This window comes from Tasmannia lanceolata, unplaced genomic scaffold (genome assembly GCF_043159265.1).
Source record: "Tasmannia lanceolata isolate RefF3 unplaced genomic scaffold, GAP_Taslan_0.1 ptg000003l, whole genome shotgun sequence".
NCBI classification, from domain to species: Eukaryota; Viridiplantae; Streptophyta; class Magnoliopsida; order Canellales; family Winteraceae; genus Tasmannia; species Tasmannia lanceolata.
Genome location: NW_027518680.1, coordinates 10,100,240 through 10,126,197, shown reverse-complemented (window position 1 = coordinate 10,126,197; position 25,958 = coordinate 10,100,240). Strand labels below are relative to the sequence as shown.

Below are 25,958 nucleotides of genomic sequence, written 5' to 3'. Positions count from 1 at the left end.
TTAAATATCACACAGGCAGCACTTGTCCTGGTTTTAGGTATTAAAAACAGCAAGTATATATCACGCAGGCAGCACTATAGCTGTCCTGGTTTTGGTATTAAAACAGCAAGAGATTTAAATATAAATATGTACACTATACTTACTTGTGATGCTACAAAGCTTGAAGATGACTAGGGTTTTTCCCTTCCCCCTTTTCTCTTCTCCCTTCTTCCTCCTTTTTTTTTTTGTTTTAAAGTGACCCTCTCTCTCTATTCCCACGTTTTTGTGCAAGAATGGGAGGAGTGCATCACTCTTCTTATACTATTTTACTTTCCTTAATTTAAGATTGGAAATTATGGTGAGTGGCGAGAGGCTATGGTAAGTTGCCATCAATCAATTCCTTTGATTTCCCATGACTACCATATAGGTAATATATAAAAGAGAGGGAAAAGAGTTATGGTAGTTGCTCACAATCAAATCCCTTGATTTGGGATTTGATTGCTCATATTCCCAAAAATTTCTAGATTTTATCCTTTAAGAAATCTCCTAAAATTTTGAGATTTGAATTTTACATAAGAGAGTCAATCATACCAAAAGAAGGAGTTCAAGATTCCTTTTCAAGTGGAAATCAAATCTCTAAAAAGAAAAGGAAACTTTCCCCTCCCCAACATTCTTAACTTATCTTTCATATACTCATTGATACTTACCTTAATATTATATATATATATATATATATATATATATATATATATTTAGTAGTTTTGATAATGCTATTTCTAATTAAAGTATAGTATACTATAATGGATTTTTGAAAGGATTTGTAGGTGGACCCACACATATATATGCACGTTTTTCCATACAAGGAAAAACGTGGGTTTCTTCCCTCCACTTTAAAATTCAAAAATTTTCCACCTTTTAAGTGCTATTTTCCACGGAAATTATTTTCTTCTTTTAATTAGAGAATTTAGATCTAACCTTCACTAGCCATAGATTCTAAGATCTACGGATCTAGGCAAATCGAAGGGAAAAGAGTGATTAAATTTTACGATCAAGGGTTGATCAACGATGGATCGTTGATCCCCACCCTTGAAATTTAGATCCATCGATCCAAAGCCTAAATCTTAGGGTTATTAAAGAAAAGTTAATCACAGTCATTACAAATAAGTATTAAACATCTCAAAAGAAATACCTCAAATGATGCATATAAGGTCGTTGCCTTGCATTAATCGATTTTTCTTCTCCGTCTCCATCTTCTTCTTCTCATTTTTGTGATTCGTCAGATCTCCCACCATCATGAGCATTGTTATTTCACTCATCATGTCAGGGGCCTCAGTCAAGCATCCATAATTGTCTCAAAAAGCCAACAAGGTAATCCTTTCTTCTTCAATCATAAACTCGCCTTCTAAAAGGGAGAGGAAAGAAAACCTAACCCGTAATCCCTATCTCTTAGGCTTTATAGAAAGGACTACTATCAGCACTATGATATTTGGACAATGACAACACTCTATTTTACTCCTTTTTTAACTGTCTGTCAAAGGCTACAGAATGAAGAGAGTATTCTCATTATCAAAATGACAAAATGAAAAAAAAAATATTACAGTTGGAAATGTTTATCAAATAGGTGACTGTCTGTAATACGTAAATGAAAAGAAATATTACAGATGGAAATGTTTATCGAATAGGTGATTGTCTGTGATACATATAACCAAATATCTATCAATCCTTTTTTATTAATTATAACTGTCTATTTATGTAGCACTACTGTATTTTGATAAGGCACCATATTGTTCCAAACATAGCGACAACGCATGTCAATAGGTGTTCGGTGTTTTTAAACCATTATGGATAGTTTTCTTACTTATGTGATGGTTTCTGTGTGTATGCTTGCAGTTATTCTAGCATTTCCTGAAGTTTCATCTTAAATTTTGATTATTTCCGTAGCTTTTCCATATGTTTCCACGTTTTTACTGCATTTCCAACCGAAACTGAAATGTTTCTGTTTCCATGATGACCGAAACACGTAAGGAAACCGACACTTGAATTCATAATAAATTAAAAAAAATAAAATCTGACCTGTAATGGGGGCTGCGGGTCCCTCTTGTTTTTTTGAAATGCAGATGCCTCCAACACGATGTGTGCCAAAGCGTGGGTGTGAGCTGTAAGCTTCAGCCACCCCTTATCCAGAGAGGTGTATGTCTCGAAGGCATTATTCCTTTGGGCATATGCCTCAAGGCATGGACTTATACCTCATGCTGAGGTGTGCCTCTAGGTGTATGCACTAGTATCAAAAATTCTGTCGTGATAAACAATTGCTAAATTGTGCACACATAATCTGTGTTTATTTCATGCAATGACTAGTTGTTAGATTGCAGACATATCTTAGTTAAAACGGCTGGCATTTGATTTCTCACACTAATGGATCGCAATCATCCCGACTACCCTGACAAAGCCAGTTAGATCTGACTGCTCTGTCCAGCTATCTTGGATCTTTCATGTTGATGGAAGAGTGTCTTTGTAAGCTTCCAAGCTATCTGTTTTAACTTCAAATGATACCTATCCTTGCCTCTTGTGACAATCTACAGTAGATGGATAATCAACAAGGAGTCAACTCAGGCGAGTCAATGATTGACTTGAGGAGTTTTTAAACAGTGCCCGGCACATCTATTCACTTTTCAAATTCGCCTCCCCACATATTTAGAGAAGTGCATAGTTTTTTATATTTGCTGCAAGGGCCTTTTGCTGAGATCTTCTTTTTGAAGATTGGTTGACCAGCAAATTCCTGCATATATGCAACTGATTATCACTGTCATCATCACCCTTTCATAGTTTCATTGATTATCCAATCCATTTCCTTGCCTTTCATTGTGCATTTCCTAACATGTTAATTGTTTCTTCCATTTTGTCTTTAAAGCTACTACATATCTTTGAATGGAACCACGTGAGTTTGATAATTTAGTTGAGGCTGTCATTAGACTTATTACAGGTTGCATGGCTATTTACTTTTATTTTACTTAGTTGCTATGACATCTTTTTCTTACATTTCTGCTTGGAATCACTTCTGGCAGGAACCAACTTAGTTATAATTTGTTATCTACTAAAGAATGGAAAGCTTCTCATGTTGCAACTAGATGCACCATCATGGACCCTCCTGGACATCCAGTTGTTAAAGGTTCAAAATCAGCATATGAGATCCTTGGCTCTGCAGCAGTTTCATGCTATTCTAGCTGCACCACAAAACTGAAGTTTTCATTCCCGACCTGTCAAGACCCGTGTACTCATGGATCAGCAGCAATACAGCATTTGCAAAGGTATCTTTTTATTTTATGTTAGTAAATTTATTGGGTTTCAATAGTTTAGAAATTGGGGAAGCTGCCATCAACACCCATGGATGACTTTTAACCTCTGTAAAATACTAAAATGGCATAGTAACGATCTGCCTTTCGGCATTTTTTGAACATAGAAGAGTTAAGTAATTTTCATAAAATGGCATAGTAACTAGGGATAGTTTTTCTTTTTTCCATTAAAAAAAACTATCCCCAGAATCAAATCTGACAGATGGTATAAATATTATAAGTCCATATATATTACCAAGAGGGAAAATGCTTTATCAATTTCATAAAATAAACAAAACATCACTGTTGTGCCTAAAACAATTTCATTCATCTACAAATTATGAGTATCACAGTACTGGCACAAGTCTTTGAAGCAATAAGATGGATATTAGCCATTTTGGGGTGCTGTGTATTAATTATAACCACCGCACTTTAGTATTTAAGTTGAAATTCTTGTTTCTATCCTATGAACAGATGGTTGCATCAAGAACCGTGGAATCATAAGGCACAGTACTTGCTTGTACTTACTGTTCTACAAAAGGCTCGGGAAGAGAAGTTTCCTCGACATCTTTGTGTTACACTCAAGCGATTGCTAGTCACTGCTCTCTCCAATGAAGTCTATTCAAAGAAAGATCGGCCTCATCAATACCAAATGTTTCAACTTCTACTTTGTGCCTCTGAGATCAGTTTGCAATGTGGAGACTATTCTGGATGCATCACTCAGGCTACAAATGCATCACTGCTTCCATTCCCTAATGTTGATGCCTTTTTTGCACACTTCCAGTTATGTCGTGCATATGCAGCACAAGGGGATTTGTTAGGCCTGAAAGATGAGTATATGAAATGCTTGCAGCTCAAGACAGATTATCCAATTGGTTGGGTATCTCTCAAGTTTATAGAATCTAGACACAAACTACATATAGATTTGAATCCCTTAGATTTGAACTTTGAGGCATGTTTGAATGAGAGAGGGGGTTCATGGAATCTGTGGATGGCAATATTTCATTTAGTACGTGCTCAGAACTTTTTATGGGATCAGGACTTCCTTCATGCAGAACAGGCTCTAGCACAGTGTTGCTCAATGGGGGATGCTGATAGTTGCCTTTTTCTAACTCATGGTATCTATGTTCTTTCACTCACAGTACTTTTTCATTTATTTAGTTTCTAAAGATTGCAATATTTGATGTTCTGCTAGAAACTTTTTTGTTTTACTTGGATTGGAATGTGGTTTTATGGTATGATATTTTGGTTTCTGTTTTTTTCCACTGCAAACCAGCTCCTAGTGCACCTTCATCTAGAAGTTCAATATTCATGGACTTCAACAGAGAATTATAAAGTTGTTGTGGGAGTTATATTTTTTAGATCAAAGCTACAACCTTGGTTGGAATATAGTTATCTGTCTTATATCTAGTTACATCCATGGTTTTAAATTTCGGTTTCGGCTAAAATTTCGGACTTATCCGAAACCGAAATCCCGAAATTTCGGGCGAAATTTGGTATTGCCGCACAAAATCTCGTTTTTTTAGGACGAAATTTCGATCGAAATTCTTTAACGGAATAAAAAGGTATTATTTTATTCGAAATTTCGACGAAATTACCGAAATTTAGGTACCATTTCGTTTCGTTCCTCACCAAAATAAAAAATGTACCGTGGTTACATCAGAGTAAATTGTTGCTTAGAATGTAAGTCTCAAATAAAAAATGCAATTGCATTTTATATAATTTGGAGCTCCTTGTCAAGATCGTGGAAATCATAGTTGTCAAACTCTTGCGACTCGTACTAGTCAATTCCCGAGTTGAGTCGAGTTAAGTTGTTGGGCTTTCGAAGCGAGTTGTATTGGTGACTCGCATAGTTGTCAAACTCTTACGAGTCGTACGAGTCAACTCCTTGCCTCAAGCTGCTGGGCTTTTGAGGCGAGTCGCATGGGTCACTCGCCTCTGTTGAAGACTCGTCCAGCTCGTGTAGTGACTCGAACGAGTTGCTGGGAGTCAACTCAAAAAAATAAGATTCTTATGAGTCGAGTCGTTGGGCCTAGGCTTTCTTGTTTTGTTTTGTTTTGTTTTTTTTGGTAGGTAAGCTGGAATCGAATTCCCGACCTCAAGATCAAAGACCAAAGCCTTTACCATTGAGCAAGAGGCTTGACCCCTGGGTTTTCTTGTTTTGATGGTTGAAAAGTTGGAACTTAGAACTTAATTATTTTTGTACATGCAAGTTGCAAGCATATAGCTTTTTCTATTTTTGGCTTGGTGCTTTATCTATGTGCTATTTGGTTATATTTTTTACATTCTTCATATTTTGATATATAATTATATATTTTTTCAATTAAATTTCTGCTCTTGTCAAAAACTCTTACGAGTCACGAGTTGAGTTGATTCATGAGTCATGAAATTAAGAATTTGAATCACGAGTCGAGTCATGGGTTGACAACTATGGTGGAAACTTGAATGTAGAGCCAATGATTGGAATTGATGTGTATCCGTGACAGCCAAGATAAAGAAAAAGAATAGATAATCAAGATCAAGAAGGAGATTAATATCAAGAAAATGATCAAGACCTTGCCTTTCTCGACTCCGGCATATCAATCAAACAGGCCAGCGAGGCCGTCCGGAGCCATTTGGAAGGACGACCGCGATTTGAGCACCGAACCTTCCCCCACTGATATCCCCTTCTTCTCGATCTCAATTTCAATTTCAAAATGAATTATGACATTCCCATGCCTGAAACTTATCTTTTTTTTAAGTGTAGAAAGCATCTCCATGCTATAATTGGCAACAATACTCACTTATCTTAAACATAGTTGTGTTATTTAATCATTTATACTTGATTTTCATTTACCCATAGCATCGATCATGGTTTTTCTCCGGTGAGATGGGTTTTTCTCACGTGAGATTCTTCCAGCCGTCTAGTTTTTTCTGCTCCTGGAATCTGGTCTGTCTTCCGAGCTAGTCGATCCAGACGAGAACTCTCTTCTGCGACGATAGCTCCTTGGGAAGGAATCTGTGTCTGCATAATCTTCATCTGAGGTGTTCTCTGCATCTTCTTCTTCGTCTTTGAAATAGTCCTCGTATTCATCTCTCTCTTTTGCTGATTCTGTGTCTTCTTCCTCTTCGAAAAAGTCTGGTTCCTCCTCGTCTCTGCTGTTGCTTTCTATCTCAGAGGAGATATCGGTCTCGGCCCAGTAAATTTCTGGCTCTTCCTCTTCTGATTCTGTATCATCTTCAGGTGAGATTAAGGCTTCGGAATCTCCGAACCCATCGGTGTCGGTGAAATCCAGATTGTCTCTCCCTCTTCACATTTTGATATGCTGGATCAAAGGGTCTGGAATCCCCCCAAATTCGTCAGTGGGGCTAATGTAATCCCCCTGGGATTAGTGACAGCGGCGGATAATGGGCTTGCAGTAGGTGATTATCCTAAAAGGAAGGATGTTTGGGTAAAAGCTAAAGGTAAAAGGGCGAAGAGGGTTGATAGGGTTGCGATTAGAAGAAGGATTGAGGGGTTAGGGGATTGGCGTTGCTGTAGATGTGGCTTCAGAAATTTCAAAAAAAGGATGGAATGCTGGAGATGTAAAAAGGTTTGGTCTGGAAGGGATTTTAACTTTCCAGTTCAGCAAGAGATGGTGGGTGTTAATCCTGTTATTTCAAAAGGTGATAGGGTAGTTGAGAGCAATCTTAGAAGGGTTACTCCGTTGATTTCAGAGGGTGTCGCTTATAACGTTGAAATAATCCCATTACAATCAATTTGTAATGCTGATTTGGGTATTTGGGGAAAAATTAAAAAACCAGGATGGTCTGGAGATCTTCAAGCTATGGAGATGTGGCTCTCAAGACGGCTTGTTTCAAAGGGTGAGGTAGTAGTGTATAAAATATCTAAGCTGGAAATCTTAATTATTCTGGAAGTTGGGGTGGATAGAGCTCAAACAATGGAGGCGTGGAATAGAGCTACCAATTCTCCGTTTTCTGATCTGTGTCTGTGGAGGGAAAAGTTTGGGGAAGAAGACAATTGCCAGTGGTGGAATATTGAAGGGGTGCCTCCTGAGGCATGGTGTGAAGTTAATTTTAGAAGGATTGGAGAAAGGGTTGGCAAAGTAGTGGAGTTGGGGCCTTCTTGTAAAGCTGGGGATGGTTACTCAGATGCAATGGTTCTGATCTCCTCTGCAGGAGTTTTAGGCCAGGAACTCTCCGTGCAGGTGTCTCTAAATGGCTCCTCGAGATGGGTGAGGTTGTTTAAAGAGTTGAAGGAAAGGGTCCTTACAGATGCTGTGAAATCTATAGTTGTTGAAAGTGCAAGGTCAAGAAGAATGGAGGCTTCAAGTAGCTTTCAAGAAGAAGAAGAGCTGGGGTCAGAAAATGGTTTTCTGGAGGTGGAGAATAGTGCTGCCGGGAGATTGGATGAACCAGCGGTCGGCGGAATATCCGAGGATGCACAGGTTAGTAGAGAAGGATATCCAGCTATTTTGGCGCAGGATAGAACTACGGATTCTGGCGGTGATTTTGAAATTCGAAATGATGGGTCGCCTGCACATTTCAGATGGAGGAGTATTATTGGGTGTAGTCCTGTGGAAAGGGCGGCAGAAGACTCTTCGCAAATTTTTAATATTTATCTTGAAGATTTAAATGTCGGTGGGTCCAGCTGTCCTCTGCAGGAAATCTTTTCTCCAGATGGCAATATCCTGGCGTTGAATTTTGTGGACCCCAGTAAGTGACAATAGCCCGTGGATTTTGGATACCCAGGCTAATTTAGAAGCCCATGGGTCGGCGAAAAGCCCAGCGGCTTTCTCGCTTAACTTTAATTCTGGGTCAACTTTGAGTATCCTCAATAATTCAAGTAAGGACTGGAAGATAAACAGTTCTCTCTCTCCTAAAATTAAGCGGCAATCATCTTAGCTGATCTTGAAAAACTGCAGCGGGGAGGGTTCTTTCCGAAAGGAATTTTTTTGGCAAATAGCCTCTCGTCTGGATTTTGCATCCGAAGATGAGTTTGCAGAAAATAGTAATCGGGACGTGCACTTTTTTGCTGAGCAGGAGGGCTATAATTTGCGATCACAAGCTGAAGATATGATATTAGTCGAAGGGGACTCTAGTTGGAAGAAGTATAATCAGGCAATTTTTTCTCTTCATCGGGAAGATTTGGGGTTTCTGTGTAACTCTTGTATTAAGATCAGTCTGGAAGAATTTGACGAGGGTATGCACTTTTCTAATTTCCTTGCTGGCAAGCTGACCTATCCTCTGGAGCTTTCTGGATGTCTTGTAGGTCAGTGCCCTGAACTTAAAGTTAGTAGTAATGGCGGAAAAGAACTGGTTTCATCCAAAAAGGCTATTATCCGTGCATCCGACTTGGGGGTTCGGTCACTAGAGGGCGCTAGTCTGGATCGTCAGGAAATCGCCGATGGTGGAATCTCTTTGAAGACTAGGCAATCAAAAAGGGGTGGTGGAATTGAATCTGCAATCAATCACACCTTAGATCTGAGTAGAAAGTTAGGGGATGTATTTGCAGGAAATGAGGATGAGTTCAGATCCCAGATAAAAGTGGTTGAGATGAGAGAACTGGAGTCCCGGAGCATGGCAAATAGGTCGGAAGATTTGTATAAAAAGACAGAGGGAACTAAAAAGATTAAAATCAAGTATAAATTATATTGGGGGAGCGTTTGAGGAAGAATCTCTATCAGATCAGAAGGGAAGGAAATCTGGGGGGAGAAAGGGGAGGTGCACCATAAAGGGTAGTCCCTTTATGAAGATCATCTCTTGGAATTCAAATGGGTCGGGATCTCAAGGGAAGAAGACTCAATTAAAGGAAATTCTAAAAATTCAAAACTTGATTTATTTTGCATTCAGGAAACATAGTTGGAGGAAATCTCTAGAAAAACAATGAGGAGCTGCAGGGTGAAGGCGGACTGGGATTTTAATTTTATTCCATCGGTGGGGGCTTCAGGAGGTATCGTAGTAGCTTGGGACGCAGTGTGCTGGAAAAACACTGAAGTTTGGAAAGGAAAGTTCTCTATTTCAGTGGCGTTTACGAAGGTAGAGGATGCATCAGTATGGTTATTTTCCGGGGTATATGGCCCGTCTCGAAGGGAAGATAAATTGGCTTTTTGGGCAGAATTGGGTAGTATGAGAAGTTTGTGTCCCTACCCATGGTGTATTGGGGGTGACTTTAACGAAATCAAATCCGTAGGGGAAAGGCTGGGATGTAACAGATCTAATCAACATATGAGAGCCTTTACCAATTTCATCGCAGACTTTGAACTCATTGATTTCCCGATGTCTGGAGCGTATTTTACATGGTCTAGGGGTGAGAGTCGAAGCAGGTTGGACCGTTTTCTAATATCAGCAGAGTGGCAGGCCATGGTTCCGGATGTATCCCAAAAAGCTTTAGTCCATTCTGTTTCCGATCATTGCCCCATTCTGCTCGACCCAAGGCTGGAATCTTGGGGTCCTCCTCCTTTTAGATTTGAAATTGCATGGTTGGATTTTCCTCAAATGGAGGAAAAACTGGGTGAATGGTGGTCATCTAGTCTGGGCAGGCGGATGTAGTTATTGGTAAGAAGTTAAGATTTGTCAAGAAAAATTTAAAATCTTGGGTGGGAGAAAAGAAAAAACAGATGTCTGCTAAAAAACTTGTTTTGGAGAATAGAATGGTGGAGTTGAAAGCCCTAGAAGAGCGTCGGTTAGGTGGGGAAGAGGATCGGGAAGAGTTGGGTAAAATCAATCAAGAACACTAGGCGATTCTTCTGCATGAAGAGATATCGTGGTGGCAAAAGTCTAGAGTCAAATGGTTAAAGGAAGGGGATAAGAATTCAGCCTATTTTCATGCAATGGCTAGCTCCAGAAGGCGAAGGAACAGAGTTGAAGTTATCACTGAAAATGGTATTACGATTTCGAGCAAGGAAGAGATTTCTTCGGCCTTTGTTGATTTCTTCTCTTCTCTCTATACCTCTGAGAATTTGTCTCGTCCACTTCCGGAGGATGTGGAGTTTAGTAGCCTGTCTTTGGAGGAGAGCTCCAATTTGGAAAAGCCTTTTGAAGAGGATGAAATTAAAAACGCTATTTTCTCTATGGATAGGGACAAGGCTCCTGGGCCAGGTGGATTTTGCCTCGTGTTCTTCCAGTCCTGTTGGTCCTATGTTAGAGCTGACATTCTCAGATTCTTTAAGGAATTTCATGAAGGCTGTCAGCTGGATAAAGGAACGGGAGCTACTTTCATTGCCTTAGTTCCCAAAGTGGAGGGAGCTTCAAAAGTATCGGAGTTTAGGCCCATTAGCCTGGTGGGCTGTTTGTACAAAATTCTATCAAAAGTCCTGGCTGACCGTATAAAAGTTGTCCTGCCAAAGGTGGTTTCGGATAGTCAAAGTGCATTTGTTAGGAATAGGCAAATTCTGGATTGCTCCCTCATTGCTAATGAATCAATTGACTACTATTTGAGAAAAGGTGAAAAGAGAGTGGTCTGCAAGTTGGATATGGAGAAGACATATGATCGAGTTGGATGGGATTTCCTGGATTATCTTCTTGGGAGAATGGGGTTTGGATGTGTTTGGAGGGGCTGGATTCGAAGATGTGTGTCCTCGGCATGGTTTTCTATTTTGGTAAATGGATCCTCAAAAGGTTTTTTCAAATCCTCAAGAAGCTTAAGACAAGGAGATCCTTTATCTCCTTTCCTTTTTGTCATTGTTGCGGAAACTCTAAGTAAACTGATTCAAAAAGGGAGTGAGAAGAATTTAATTGAAGGTTTCTCAGTGGAGAAGAATAGAGTGGAAGTATCTATTTTGCAGTTTGCAGATGATACCCTCCTACTTTGTGTTCCGGAATCTTTGAAACTACTAAATCTAAAGGCGATTCTGAGATGCTATGAATTAATAACAGGGCAGAGATCAAAATTTTCTAAATCAAGAATGTTTGCGATAAATGTTCCTTCAGCAGAGATGGGGATCTATGCTAAGATTTTGGGTTGCAAGTTAGATATCTTTCCCTCCTCTTATTTTGGACTTCCCTTGGGAGTGGGTAGGCCTTCTAAATCCCTTTGGGATCCTATTGTTGAAAGAGTAGAAAAGAGACTGGATACTTGGAAGAGAAATTTAGTGTCAAAAGGAGGGAGATTAACTTTGATAAACTCGGTCCTTGCTAACATTCCGGTGTATTTTCTTTCAGTATTCAAGTGCCCTGTAAGTGTAATTCTAAGAATTGAAAGAATTCAGCGCCGGTTCCTTTGGGGAGGAGCTAATCACAAGGGTGATATTCCTTTGATTAAATGGGAAAAGGTGTGCCTTCCTCGAAACTATGGCGGGTTGGGAATCAGGAGAATAAAAAGATTTAATCATGCTCTCTTAAGCAAATGGCTTTGGAGATTTGGAGAGGAGGAATCAGCTTTGTGGGTGAGGGTAATAGGGAGTAAATATGGCTGTCTCTCTGGAAATTGGGAATCAGCGATATTCTTAAAATGAATCAGGAATTCAAAAGAGGTTGCCATTTTAAGGTTTATTCGGGTCATCGGATTAGGTTTTGGCTTGATTCTTGGTGTTCAAAGGATCCATTGGGCCTAATGTTCCCAGATTTACTCCTTGTGTCATCAGTGAAGGAAGTCTTGGTTTGTGACTGTTTTGAAAGAGTAAATCAGAAGGTGGTGTGGTGTCCTCAATTTAGAAGAAACTTCTTCGAAAGAGAACTGACATCTTTGTCCCAATTATTTGATCTAATTGAAAATGCTATATTAAGAGGTCAGGATCGGATAGAAGGATTTGGAAGTGGAGCTCATCTGGAATTTTTTCTGTAAAATCCTTTTATGATCAGGATCCCTCAGAGAATGTGGAATCTTTATCGGCAAGAGTTTGGTCTTTTCATTGCCCTCCGCGAGCCTGTTTCTTTGCTTGGTCTGTTTGCAATGGCCGTATCCAAACTATTGAATTTCTGAGAAAGAGAGGCATGTGGTTAGTTGATCACTGTTCATTTTGTATGGAGGATGGGGAATCCATAGACCATTTATTTATACACTGTATGTAAGAGAAATTTGGGGGTTGCTATTGGGAAGATTTGGCCTCCATTGGGTTTTCCCGAAATCTACTCTTCAACAAATTGAGTGTTGGGACTTTGTTCCATGGAAGAAGAAGGGAAAGATGCTTCGGAGAATATCTCTGTTGGCTCTGTGGTGGTCTATTTGGAAAGAAAGAAACAATAGAGTTTTCGAAGGAAAATCCAAGTCATCCCATGGGCATTATATGTGTATTGTAGCAGTAACCATCCAGTGGGCAAGGAGCTCCCCTCAATTCATATCTGTGTCAGCCTATGATCTGTGGGAAGGGTGGCAGATTATTTGTAATGAGGCATCAATGAGAAGGAAAGTCACTCCAAAATGGGTCCCGCCTCCAATTGGTTTTCTAAAATTAAACTTTGATGGTGCTTGTTTTGGAAATCCAGGCGCGGCGGGGATTGGAGGTTTTCTTAGGAATGAGAAAGGAGAGGTGTCTTGGGCGTTCTCGGGTCCTAATGGTATTAGTGATTCAAATGAGGCGGAAGTTAGAGCAGCTTATTCGGGTATCCTGCACCTAGATGAAGTTATTTGAATACGGTGATAGTGGAAGGAGATTCTTCTAATGTAATTCATTGGCTGTCTGGTATTGCCCTCCCTCCTTGGAGATTTCTTAGTCTTATTGAGGAGATCGCTGATTTTGTATCAGATTCTTCTGTATCTTATGTGCATGTCAGGAGATCGGCAAATGGTGAAGCTGACTCTCTAGCCAAAGCTGGCGTTACCAGATCTAGTTTGGAGTGGTTTGATCATCTCCCTCCATAATTGTATTTGATTTTCTCCTTTTTCTGCTCTGTATCTTTTGAACCATCTCGGTTCTTTTAATGAAATCACTATTTCAATTTTTTTTTTAATTATTAAAATCATGAAGGAAATCAAGATCAAGAATGAACGGAGATAGGGGTAGAAAGAGAAGCGGTTTATGAACCCAACCGGGGTGAACAATTTATGAACCCATCCGAGGGGGATGGCAAGGTTGTAAGAAGGGAGAGGAATAGGTAAGGAACAAGGGGAGCAAGTAGAGATATGAAATGGGAAAGGGGAGAAAGAGATGAATGGGGGATGGGAGAAGAGAAAGGCGGACTAGAAGAAAAAGAGAGGAGAAAAGTGAGAGAGAAGGGAAAGAAAGAAAGAGGATTTTAGGGACAGAAAAGAAAACGAAAGAGGAGTTTAGGGATAGAAAATTGACTTGTTATGAAGCATCACAGAAAAGGCGTCACATCCACAAAAGTGAAAAAAATATCAAATCTTTATTCATTCTATCATTGCATACCATAAAAGAAAAGTGCCCTGAGGCTACGCGTGTGTGTATAAGGAGAACTTGAAATTTCTAAAACCCTAAACAAAAATCTAACACTTCTAGACTAAAATATCATCTAATAAATTAAAGACTTCTTAAAAATTTTGTAATACATGTCGGGCCTATTTATAGCACTCATAATTAGAAGAATGCAAGTGATTTTGATGGGAAAAAGACTATTACCCCCTACAACTTAAAACATCATAAATAACTCTCTGAAGCCTAAATAAAACTCTTCTAACATTAATGATGGGCCTTGTCTTCTTAACTTCTTAATTCTCCGTGGCATCTTGAATGATCTGCCATCATGCTCTCCCCCCCTGAGAAGATTCAACCCCGTCGATTATAATGATTGGTTTGACAGGTAGGAGTTTGTCCGCTCAGATCCTTGTACAATCCGTAAATGGTTGGCTCTTTCAACGGATTAACTAGTACCAACGCACAAGATGCTTTGGGGAATTGTGTTGTTGGTTTGAAGTAATGTGATCTTAAAAATTCGGCAGGGGTCCAAACGCTATGATTGGTGGGTTTTTTGTCGTGATCTGAAGCTCCTGCTGACTATGCAGAACCATTCGTTTCTTCCATGCATCCTTGAGTAAGTAATAAAAATTCAGTAGGGGTTCAAACATTATGTCCTTGTGCATGGTTTGGAAGGAGCGAAACGCTAGGATTTCAAATTTTCTAGTATGAGTCTCTAGAATCTTCAATAGCATATCTTCTTCCATAATTCATTGGGCTACAATTCGTGATTTCAGAGGCATCTCCTAGTCATCGATTCACTTATCCTAGGACATCGTTAGGGAAGACGTTCCTCGTGTTGAGAGACCTACTAGATGGTCTCCTTACCCTAGATTCATGATGCTAAACTTAAATAGTTCTAGCTTAGGAAGCCCTGGCTACTGTTATCAGGGGGCTTCTTTGAGGAGCGGACATAGAGGATAGATGGGACTTTTTTGGTCATATTGGGGTAGCTGATTCCAACAAGGCATGGGTTCTTTCGCTTCTGCGTGATATTCATTTAGTGGACTCATCTCTCCTTCAGAACTTGGTTTTGGAGGTTGATTCTCTCAATGCCATATGTTGGGTTCATGATAGGAAAGGATTCCCTTCACACTTAGCTAACGAAATGGAGATGTTGACTCTATTGCAGGTCGGAAAGCCTCATTTCGGCATGTTTACCATTTGGCCAATAGTGTGGGGACTCTCTTGACCGTAGCGTGGTTGGGAGGAATGAGTTAAGAGGATTTCGATCATTTTCCCCCTTGAGGGATTGTACCTAACTGGTTACTGAGCTTACAAGTATTTTTTCCCCCTCTCTATGTTAATGATGACGGGCCATTCCTGATTCTTCTGTTAATCGCTATCAATGGTTCATCTTTAGAAAATGCTAGTGATATCTTGTCTCTTTTAAAAGGACTTAAAAGAAGTCTTGAGTAGCTTATGTGGAAAGCATACATCAACTTCTATAAACTTCTAGACATACCTAAATTTAGAAAGTAGGTTACTTTTAAAACCTGGCTACGACTTTGGTAAAATTGTAAGTAAGTAAAAGTGTTAATGGTGAGGAGGATGGCAGTTTGTTTATCTTAGTTTATCATATAAATTTCTCTCTTATATATTATTCGTATTCTCTTTTGGTAAACTATTTTGCTTGTGAGAGTTTATTAGATTTCTTCTGCTTAACTGAAAAGTTTATGAAGAAAACAATTTTCAGGAACTTGGTGATTGACTTTGAACTTGGCCAGGTTGAGTCAGCTTGGTTCAAGCTTCAACTTTGTTAAAAGGTGGCAAATTCTTCATTGATTTGGTTATGTCATACGTGGAAGCCCAATGATTTATTTCCAACATGTTTTGGAACATTAGATTGAAGTAGGTGGTTGGGTCAGATTTAAATTGAAATGGCAACATTTCTCTGTCAGCTATATGGTTATAAATGGTTTTTCAGTTTTGTTATTTTCAGTTGCGTGAGTTTTTCTGCCCATCACTTCTGCTTATGTACCTTCAGGTCTTAAAACTAGATTATTTTGTAATTTTTTTGCGCCTCTGCTTCCCATTTTTTCAGTTAGCATCTAAAATTGGTTAGGACCAATTACCAATGAGGGACAAACATTAGGCAGAATTATCAACTGGACCCAGGCTTTTCAGAAATTACCAAAGGGGGACAAAATCTGTCTTGTCAGTAAAAGCTGGACGAAAATACCCTTTGGCATATAAAACACGTTTTGACTTTAGAAGGGGGTTTTCAAGTCTCTACGATTGGGGTTATTAGGTATCAAAATGGGGTTACCAATTTCAGAATGGGCTTATCAAGTCCCTGAAAATTGGCCGAGAATTTTGGAGTTTTGGAAGAGGGTTTTCAAGTCTTTAGGAATGGGGTTATCTAGTATAAAAAATAGGGTTACTAATTTCCGAATGGGGTGATCAAGTTCTTGAAAATTGGCCAAGGATACTAGAGTTTTGGAAGGGGGTTTTCAAGTCTCTGGGATTGGAGTTATCTAGTATAAAAATGGGGTTATCAATTTCTAAATGGGCTTATCAAGTCCTTGAAAATTGGCCGAGGGTATTGGAGTTTTGGAATGGGGTTTTCAAATCTCTAGGATTGGGGTTATCAAGTATCAAAATGGGGTTACCAATTTTCGAATGGGCATATCAAGTCCCTGAAAATTGGCAGAGGGCACTAGAGTTTTGGAAAGGGGTTTTCAAGGGACTTGACAAGCCCATTCTGAAATTGGTAACCCCATTTTGATACCTAATAACCCCAATCGTAGAGACTTGAAAACCCCCTTCCAAAGTCAAAACGTGTTTTATATACCGAAGGGTATTTTCGTCCAGCTTTTACTGACAAGACAGATTTTGTCCCCCATTGGTAATTTCTGAAAAGCCTGGGTCCAGTTGATAATTCTGCCTAATGTTTGTCCCTCATTGGTAATTGGTCCAATTGGTTATAATGCATAGAAATCTTCTGAAGCATACAAAGTGACTTGGAATTGTGAAATTCCGAAAGTGCTGAGTGTCTGCCTAGGTAGAAGATATTCAAACTATATTCTGTACTAACTGTTTTATTCTGTTTATCTGGGGTTTCTTCCAACAGGTGCCATCTGTATGGAGCTTGCTAGACGGCAGGCAGGTTCTCAGTTCTTATCACTTGCAGTAAACAGCCTTACAAAAGCACAGGAGGCCTCTTTTAACCGTTTACCTATTGTCTCGGCACTGCTTGCTCAAGCTGAGGCAAGCCTAGGTGCTAGAACAAAGTGGGAGACGAACCTTCGTCTCGAATGGTTTTCTTGGCCCGCAGGTTTTAAGCCTTTTCCCAAACACGTGCTTACTTTAAAAGGTTTCTCTGTTCATCATTTTGCCTCACTTGTTTCTATTTCATACAGAGTTGAGGCCCGCCGAACTGTATTTTCAAATGCATTTGCTAGCAAGACAGTCGAAGGTCGGCACCAACAAGTTTTCTGGTGTAGAGTTATCTCAAAGCCCAGAGAGATGGATTCTTCGGGCAATTCATTCTAACCCATCTTGTACGAGGTATTGGAAGGTTTTGCAAAAGGTGAAGCAGTGAAAATGGCTAGTTTGCGGATTTGAAACCCTAACAATTATTACTCTAATTATTTGGGCTAATTTAAACTTACGTATCGATTTGAAACTCAACAATTATGGCTGATTAGATGTAAAATCTAGTTGCAAGTCTGTTTATCAATTTGAAACTTAAAACATTTATGGACGATTATTTGTAAAATTGGCTAGGTTTTATCATTAAAAAAAAAATTGGCTAGGTTGCATCTGTTGAACAGACTGTAATAAAATATAAAACTAAGTAACTGTCTAAATACACGACCACAAATCGGAGGGTTAGGATCGTCCAATAGCAAAACCTACAGATGAATGGTTTGGATCATTAGATCAAATGGGGTCACTTGTACTTCTAACCGCTCAGATTTTTCTGTGGCGAGATTAAGAGGGCTGTTTGGAACCTATAATTCTATAAACAAGCGTAACTTCATATTTTCCTTTTCCTTTTCCTTCTACCAGCTCCAAAGCCCGACCCAACCAAAGCAAACAAGACGGGATCCGTCACTGAAATGAAATTCGGACTCTCTCTCTCTCTGTAAAACTAAAATCAGCCAAAGAAGGTCTTCTTCTTTGGCCGGCAGATCCAGGGACAGAGTTTTTGGCCTCAAAGCAACAAACCGGTAACGAAATAGAATCTACACAAGGAAAAACACTCAATCTACACAAGCAAAAGCAGTTGCCATTCGTTGGTTATTAGGGGCATCCCGAAAACTTCCTGTAGACCCAGGTGGATTGGTTCAGCGGGAGACTACCGAGATGGAAATCCAATTTTAGTTCCTCTGCGTCTCCGCCAAGACAATTTCGAAGGAGTGAGGCATGAGACTACAATATAATTATATTTCATAATCAAGACTTACGAAATTCGTCTACATCATGCTTATTGTAAACTTTGCATAGCCATTTCGAATTCAACTAAAACAAATTTTTTTATTTCTACTAAAACAATGAAATAAAATGAACTCCGAAAATTTCTCTAAAATGTTTCTCTACTTCGGACGTCCAACTCAATCTCTAAAATTTGGCCAACTTAAAATATACCAAAAAAAAACTAATAAAGAGAATAAAACTAATTTATGACTCTTGAAGTATGATGATCAACGTGGGCCGCTGATTTGGTCATTGTTGTGATCTCCTTGTCCTTTGATAATCGGCCTTTGGAAGGCATTCCTCTGCATTAATTTCAGCCGGATCGATGATCTGAATCGTTGGATTGTTAATCGGAGGGTCTTGATGATCTGAATCGTTGGATTGTTGATCCGAGGGTCTCGAATAGACCGATCGAAGGTCTTGACACTATGGGTCGTTGATCTACCTAATATTTTGTGATGTAACTGCATCTCCTTTCTCTTTCTCTGACAAAGTTTTTCTGTTTGCTTTTTTTTAAGGAGGAAGACTGGGGGTAAAAGAAGTCTTCTACTTTGCTTTATTTGAAAAGAGAGTCTTCTAGTTTGACAATTTGGAAATAGAATCGTTATTTTGCAAATCAGGTCATGCCATCAAATTCCAATGGTAGATTGTTTTTACACATTCAAAAAGACCAAAATGTCCTTATACATGAAAAGACAAAGATTACCTCGTAAAAAGACCAAAATAACCTTGATTGCCGGTGATAAGTTTTGAATCAACGGTGTGGGAATTTCATTTCAATATATGAGCATTCTCATGCATGGGTCTAAGAAAATGGGCTCACCCCATCAAAACATGATGTGTAAAAATGTGGCCCCACCACATACATGGGCTCGGCCGCTCGGGTCGAGATAGTGGAACTTACCCCATCAAAACATGAGGCAAAATAGTGGGTCCCACCGGTTTGAATTGTGCTGGAGAGATTCACCCTATCAAAACATATCATTGAGCATCAGGGAGGAGACATGGGCTCTGGTCGAGATGGTGGGACTTTCCGGGCAAAACATGAGGCAAAAATGGTGGGCCCCACCGATGCACGGGTTTGAATTGAGTTGGAGAGACTCACCCTATCAAAACATATCATTGGGCATCATGGTCCAAAAAAATAAAAAATAAATAAATAAAGCAGAGGGCATCTAACATCTTTTATAAATCTTCCCTTACCCCCGAACACATGTTACACTTACACACTCACACCTTCTCTTTAACGCGGTCACCCTCAAACACACGCACCCTAGTCTTCAAACGCGGTCTCGTATCGTTTACTACTACCCTTTGCCTCCTATTACATTTCCGGTTCTTTGTTTTATAAAAGGCCAAGACACACACACACACAGCAGTAAAACTGAGGTAGTGCTTGTAGTGCCTCTATCTCTCTCTCTCTCTCTCTGCTTCTTTGCCCCATCAAGAAAAAGAGAAATATAAGATTAGAGATGGTGAAGGGATTGGAGATGGATTCTTCATCACCACCACCTCATAACGATTCAATCGCTGGGTATGTTTCTTCTTCCATTTCTTTTAAAAAAACCAGTTAGAGGAGGGTGTGCCATTATCAGAACAAGTCTGGGCAAATATCATTTCAATTTTGAAGTTTGATGAACTTCCTGTTGTTTTGAAATCAGCAATTAAATTGATAGTTAGTGTATTTGGATGAACACCCCCCACTGTTCATAGCAGTATGTATGCTGATTGCTCTCTGTGATATTAATTTCATCTTCTTTTCTTGATTTTTTGTTCATTTTAAATGGAAAAAATTCTTCTACCTCTTGGGTTTGGCCACATCACAACCTGTTTAACAAAATAAATTGACTATGAACAACATATTTGAGTTGTTCATCTAGATAATATGTTTCATGATTTTATTGAGACTGATTCTTAGCCAACAATTCATCTTAGTTTCTGGAATAATCTACTAGAAGAATTTTGTTTCCCAGAGCTTGGAAGTCGAAACCACTGAAATGGATGCATTGTCTTTGGTTTATTAGCAGCAACAGATTGTAGAACTAAGATATACTGGCACCTGTGATGAGTCCTGCATTTTAATAAAATGCTTTCTACTGCATCATTTTATACCTTTATGAAAAAAAAAAGGTAATTATATTGGAACGATTAGCAAAAAGGATTGATATGCTATTTTTTAAATAGGTATAGAAAAGCTTTTTATGGAAATACTAGACTATGTTTATTGAAGCTTAATATAAAGCTTCATAGATTTTTGGTAAAAGCTCACATAGATTTTTATGTGAGAAAGTTCGAATGTAGCAGTGAGAAAGTTTAATTCAGTTTTTGGGTTGCGGCACACATTATCTATCATGGGATTAGGTGGTCTTCAGAGCAAATGGGGCAGTCCTCCCTATTGCTCCATGCCTTGCCTCGGACTGTTTCTTTATTAATTGAGCTTTTTGTTGAATAATTGTTTGGTTTAAATGTGTAATACATATCAGAAATGCTGATTTAATTGAGGGGTTTTCCTGATCTTTTGGCTTATTTTTATTTGAAAAAAAAATCTGCCAATCAGCAGTGAAGAATGGGTTAGTTTTCATTTATGTTGTTCTTTACACAATTGAATTATTTTAGGAAATTATGGTTTTTGGTAAAATATTTCTATGGTACAGAGTCCATTCTACTAGTTTTATCTGAAAGTGATTTGTGTTGTTGGGGGGTTTTTGTAGCTGGATTTTTAGATTGATTTCAGAACAGTGGATGAGCACTAAAAGCAAACTTAGTAGAAAGATTTTGCAACCAAGAAAGGGGAAAAAGGAAGAGCCAATCAGTAATCTTTCAGATGATATTCTTAGTTTGATTCTCTCTCGAATTCCATTAAGAGAAGCAGTGAGAACCTCTGTTCTATCCAAGAGATGGAGATATCTTTGGTGTTCCATCCCTTACCTGCAATTAGACATGAACCTTATAATCAACCCTCCTACTTTGTCCTGGATTTATAAGGATCAGATGAGAAAATGGGCGTACGCTGTGCAGAACATCCTGGATTCCTGCCGAGATCCCATCCTTGGTTGTAGTATTTGTATCCCAATCCGGAAGGAATTCACAGATAATTTGGATGAATTTGTCCTCTTCCTTTGCAGAAACGGCATCCAAGATCTCTATCTCTGGAATTCGTGCGGTTTCTATCAATTCCCTACTGATGCCTACTTCTGCCAATCTCTAAAGAAGCTGACATTAATCAGGTGTAACGTAGTTCTTCCTCCTGTTTTTGAAGGCATAAGTTGCCTCACGACCCTCGCAGTCACTGATGTTTCTATAACTAATGACGATTTGGAACGCCTCATTTCTTCTTGCCAGTTGCTGGAGAGCCTGTGCTTTTTTGATGATATTTTAGAGGAAAAGAAGTTTAGAAAAGTCAGGGTTAGCGCACTCAATCTCCTATCATTGGAGATCCATTCTTCGATGCCAACACGTGTTTCTTTGAAGACTGCTCCCCGCCTGGAAGAGGTTTTCTATAAACCATTTCGCTATTATAGTTGCAATGAAGCTAAGAGGCTTGTTGAGCTACTGATGAATTTGGGTCATGTTGTGAGTCTCAAGTTAAAGTTATTTGAATCCACCGCCAAGGTTTGCTCTGTAACTTTTGTCCGAGAATGTCACTTTGACTATTGAAACTGCATCATTAGTTTCTTAATTCATGCTGTATATCCCTTGCTTTTCTGAAGTCTTTGAACAGGATGAAACTGCCGAAAAGTTTGTCTGGTCTCAATCTGAAGAAGCTAACTCTAGATGTGAAGTATGACGTTGAACGTTTCTTGTCTTGCTTGCTTAGGAGCTGCTCCAATTTGCAAGAACTCAATATCATTATAACTAAGGTCCCAATGATCACAAATCCCTTTTTTTTTTTTTTTTATAGTTTTTACATATAATTGCAGATTAATTTGCAGACCCTTATTATTATTAGTTATTTACTTTCAGGGTTTCTTTGAGGAGAAAGGGTTCGTTCATGAAACGTATTGGGAGAGACATGAACCTTTTGAGTGTTTGATGTATCACCTAACAACGGTTCGGATCAATATGAGTTATCTAAACAACTGTTGTGGAATTGGATTTATGGAATTTTTACTAAAGAATGCATATGTTCTTAAGAGAATGAGTATTATTTACTACAAGGGTCTAAAGGAACAAATGGAGGCTGAGATAAGTAAGCTCTCTCTCTTGCAAAGGGCTTCTCAACATGCTGTCTTGGAATTCAAGACCTATGGTTAGAGAGAGAGAGAGAGAGCTCTGAGCTCTGAGGAGCTCTGATTCCTTGGAATGACAATCCATTGAACGTTCTGGTTCAATATGCCTCTCTGAAGTGCTTGACTTTGAATTTTGTTTTTGCCTCCACAAAGAGCTTGAATTTGAATTTTGGTTTGTTGCGTATCTTTTAATAACTTCCTTTGTTCATGTAGACTGTTAACAACTCTTTGAATGCCATGAAGCTTTGCACCATTACAGTTCATGATATGCATTTACCCATTTTGAATCGATCTTCTAATACAAAAGGGTTATGTTGAGTACCATAACTGATGGAACCTATGATACTCAGAAGCCATTTGTCTCTTCCAATAAGGAAAAAGAAGGGACGCATATAGCATAAACATGATTTTAGCTTATGATAATGTTGATGACTTCTTTCCATGGAATATTGAGCTTATCAAGTGGCGAGAGACGGGTGGGGGTTGTGTGTGAGAATGGGTGTGCGTGGGTGGGTGGGTGGCTGTGTGTGCGTGCGTGTGTGTGTGTGTTTTTGTTTTTTTTTTTTTTTTTGGGGGGGGGGGGGGGGGGGGGGGCTGGACTTGAGAATACAAGTAGTGGCTAAAACAAAATAAGTCATATTCTGAATGGAGTTTTTTTCCCCCTTGTTGTCAGTCTGTTTCTACTCTCTTCTCACTCAGTTCCCCTCAAGTCTCTCCCTCTCCCGGCTTCACTCACCCTCGGGTATGCTAATATTCCATGGAAATTTTTTTAGTATTGGAAACATTATGAGGACCCAACAAAGCACCCCACTTCCTCTCTTTATGGATCTCAACCCCCACACAAGCAATCTTATCCAAAACTTGGATAAGTTGTTCTTGGGATTGGGTATCGTGCTTGGAAATTTTTAAGTGAATAAACTTTTGAGATTGGCTACCTGGCTAGTATATTATGCCTTACTCATTGGGGTTGTTCTCAGTGTCAATGAATGATAGCAAGCCTATCCGTAGATAAAATAAAACCATGCTTGTTATCTCCATGGAAAATAGCCCCAATTGGCCGACAAATTAAGACAAAAAATACCCCAATTCATCAACCAATGGAAACATGCATTCTAAAACGTAAGACTTTTTTTTTCGATTGTTTTGTTGGCCTTCAAATTGCTCTCCAACTTAATATTATGAACCTTCAAATCAAAGGAAACTCAAAGAATTTGATCATAATCCTCAACAACAATGCTTCGACAACATCGAAAACACATAAGATTTATTAGGATTGTTCTTTGACACTTTCCCGCTTATACCAATGATCAACTACTCAAACTTACCCAGAGTATGACGTAGGGCGAAGAGGCAGAAGTGATTGGAAAATTTTCAGTTCTGATCTAGATTCGGAAATATGAGATCAGATCTGAAATTTGTGACATATGTGCATAAAATTTTATGAAAAGAAGACTGATATGCAAGAAATTCATGGACTGGAGTATCCAAATTAGGGAGCAGGAAATTTATTCTCTCAACAAACTTCAAATGGATTACGAAATCTATGAGCAAAAACGCAATCGTATAAGCTGAAAATCCATAGATCTAAAGAGTAGAAATGGAGGAAAGAAAGATGTTTCAGAGAAAAAAAAGGATAGAATTTTCAAGATAGTGAAACCTTCCTCCCCTAAGTGATTGAGGAAAAAAAAGAGCTTGTCCTCAAGCTCGGACCTTCCTTAACAAAAGGGAGTAGGGAGTTTTTCCTCCGTTCTTCATCTTTTCAAAATAGTGAAACCTTCCTCCCCTATGTGATTGAATCTGCAAATGTTGAAGGTTGAAACCAACTCTAATTGTAGATGGACACCTTTTCTATGCTATATGAAATCTTCCAAACTCTACATAACCCAACAATTTGTAGCCACATGATTTTCTCAAACTCACATTTTCTGTTAAAGCTCAGTAGGAGCTGAATTTAATTTCTGTAGCTCAGGTGCTTCTGGTTGCTGACACTGTAAAAAAACTCATTTCATATTGGCCAAATAACATTCTACACTGGTTTCTGCACAGTGCATAATAAGTATTCTGATCGCAACTTTTGAGCCAATATCATCAGAACTGAGCGTAACATTGTCTCCAGCACACCTTCAGAAACTTGGCCATTTTCATCATCCATGGAAGTAGGAACCTTCAGAACCTCTCTCATATGAGTGTTGGACAGTGCTTGAGAATTTGTTGAAGGAGACCTGTCAATTGAAATCGCCCTGCTGCCCAACATTTGCTCCAAAACACATTATATTGGATTCAAGTTGAAAAGGAATTTTCAGACACAAAAGACATCAGAGGAAAAGGGGTCAATAGGGCCACTCCTCTTAGCTTGAGTATTACTGTCAGTGTTTACAAACGCGGATGTGATGCGGAACGTGGCCAAGAAAAATCCTTGTTGACTCAGCGCGGACGCGGCCAAGAGCGTGGTTGACGCGGTCATAACTCGGGAGAGTCAGAGGAGTTTATTGACTCTATAGGGCAAAACACGGAATGCGGATGTGCTGCAAAGCAGAACGCGGCCAAGGCAAAAAGGAGTCAACTCGGGCGAGTTCCTTGTCGAGTCAAGGAGTTTTTAAACACTGATTACTGTAATAGGGTGATCTGGCCAATACAGGGGAAGCTGTGATTGGTAATGAGCATCCCATGGTGGGAATTTGGGGTCAGAGCTTACAGAATTAGTTCACTTAAAATACTTTGGAGAGTATGGACATTTGACAAGCCTTCAAAACCGAGGGATTCATACAATAGTTTAGCCTTCAAATCATTTGTTTCTCTTTCTTTTTTAAAGAATTTCTGTCTACAAGAATAGGGGTCATCATCCATACAAGTGGCCGGCACCTTGAGAGAAGAAGTCCGATCTGTCTCTAAATTCCAGACCAGCTGTCCTCTAAACACATTCTTGTTAATTTCGTAGGGTGTGGAGGCTCATATTTCAATTGGTTAATACCAGATATAATTGAGTTGGATTTCTCCTTGAAAGTGGTCCGAAGCCAAGCTCTCCTGATCTCAACTACAAGAGCGAAAACATCAGCCCCCACTACTTTATGTCCATCCACATGTTAAGATCCTATTGAATGTTTGATAATGGTCTGTTGCTGCAAAACAGCTATGGTTAATGGTTTGATGAATCTTGGGAAGACAGAGCAACAAGGTTCTAAAAAAACAAAGTTGGGACGGAGCTCTTCCTTCTCTTCTTTTGTATCAAATTCTAATGATGGTGACCATTTAGGAGCTACAAGCAAACCCTTCCATCACACATCAAGATCTTGTCTACTAATGGGGAAGTTTCACTGTGGCTAGAATTTGCTTAGCACACAGTCCCAATAGTACACTAGATGCTGGGTTTTGATGAGGATAAAACCACCAACTTCTCTCCATTCTTTGGTAATAGAATGAAGTCAAGTGGGCTATGGTTCTGCTAGTGGATAAGGGAAGGGAACAGGCTCACATATAGTGGCTTAGACACACCCATTGTAACTGAATATTCGGATTTAACTTCCCCACTTGTAGAGTAATTCAGCACAGTATGTGGCAGTTCTGACTTCCCTCAACAACTGAACCTTCTTTCTACTTGATTCCTACGAGAGATGCCTCTGTTAAGGGAATCAGTGAGATTATGAACCATCTTCAAAACTTTC

The 25,958-nt window shown here is 39.2% G+C and overlaps 2 protein-coding genes across 3 annotated transcripts in view; both read left to right on the top strand.

The window, feature by feature from the left end:
* Positions 1-17,414, top strand: part of LOC143850608 (Tetratricopeptide repeat (TPR)-like superfamily protein) — a 32,294-nt gene extending 14,880 nt beyond the window's left edge. For both annotated transcript variants that reach the window (XM_077359840.1, XM_077359846.1), the window contains 4 exons: positions 3,045-3,287; positions 3,786-4,429; positions 16,719-16,922; positions 17,008-17,414. In XM_077359840.1, coding sequence (XP_077215955.1) covers positions 3,045-3,287; positions 3,786-4,429; positions 16,719-16,922; positions 17,008-17,189 — 1,273 coding nt within the window. In that variant the 3' untranslated portion in view covers positions 17,190-17,414. The remainder of the gene's footprint in view (positions 1-3,044; positions 3,288-3,785; positions 4,430-16,718; positions 16,923-17,007) is intronic.
* Positions 17,415-19,433: 2,019 nt separating this feature from the next.
* LOC143861127 (F-box/LRR-repeat protein At3g26922-like) lies at positions 19,434-22,583 on the top strand. Its single transcript, XM_077372054.1, has 4 exons — positions 19,434-19,601; positions 20,779-21,679; positions 21,778-21,927; positions 22,031-22,583. The coding sequence occupies exons 1-4, from the start codon at positions 19,540-19,542 to the stop codon at positions 22,319-22,321; spliced, it is 1,404 nt and encodes a 467-aa protein (XP_077228169.1). The 5' UTR covers positions 19,434-19,539; the 3' UTR covers positions 22,322-22,583.
* Positions 22,584-25,958: the final 3,375 nt, after the last annotated feature.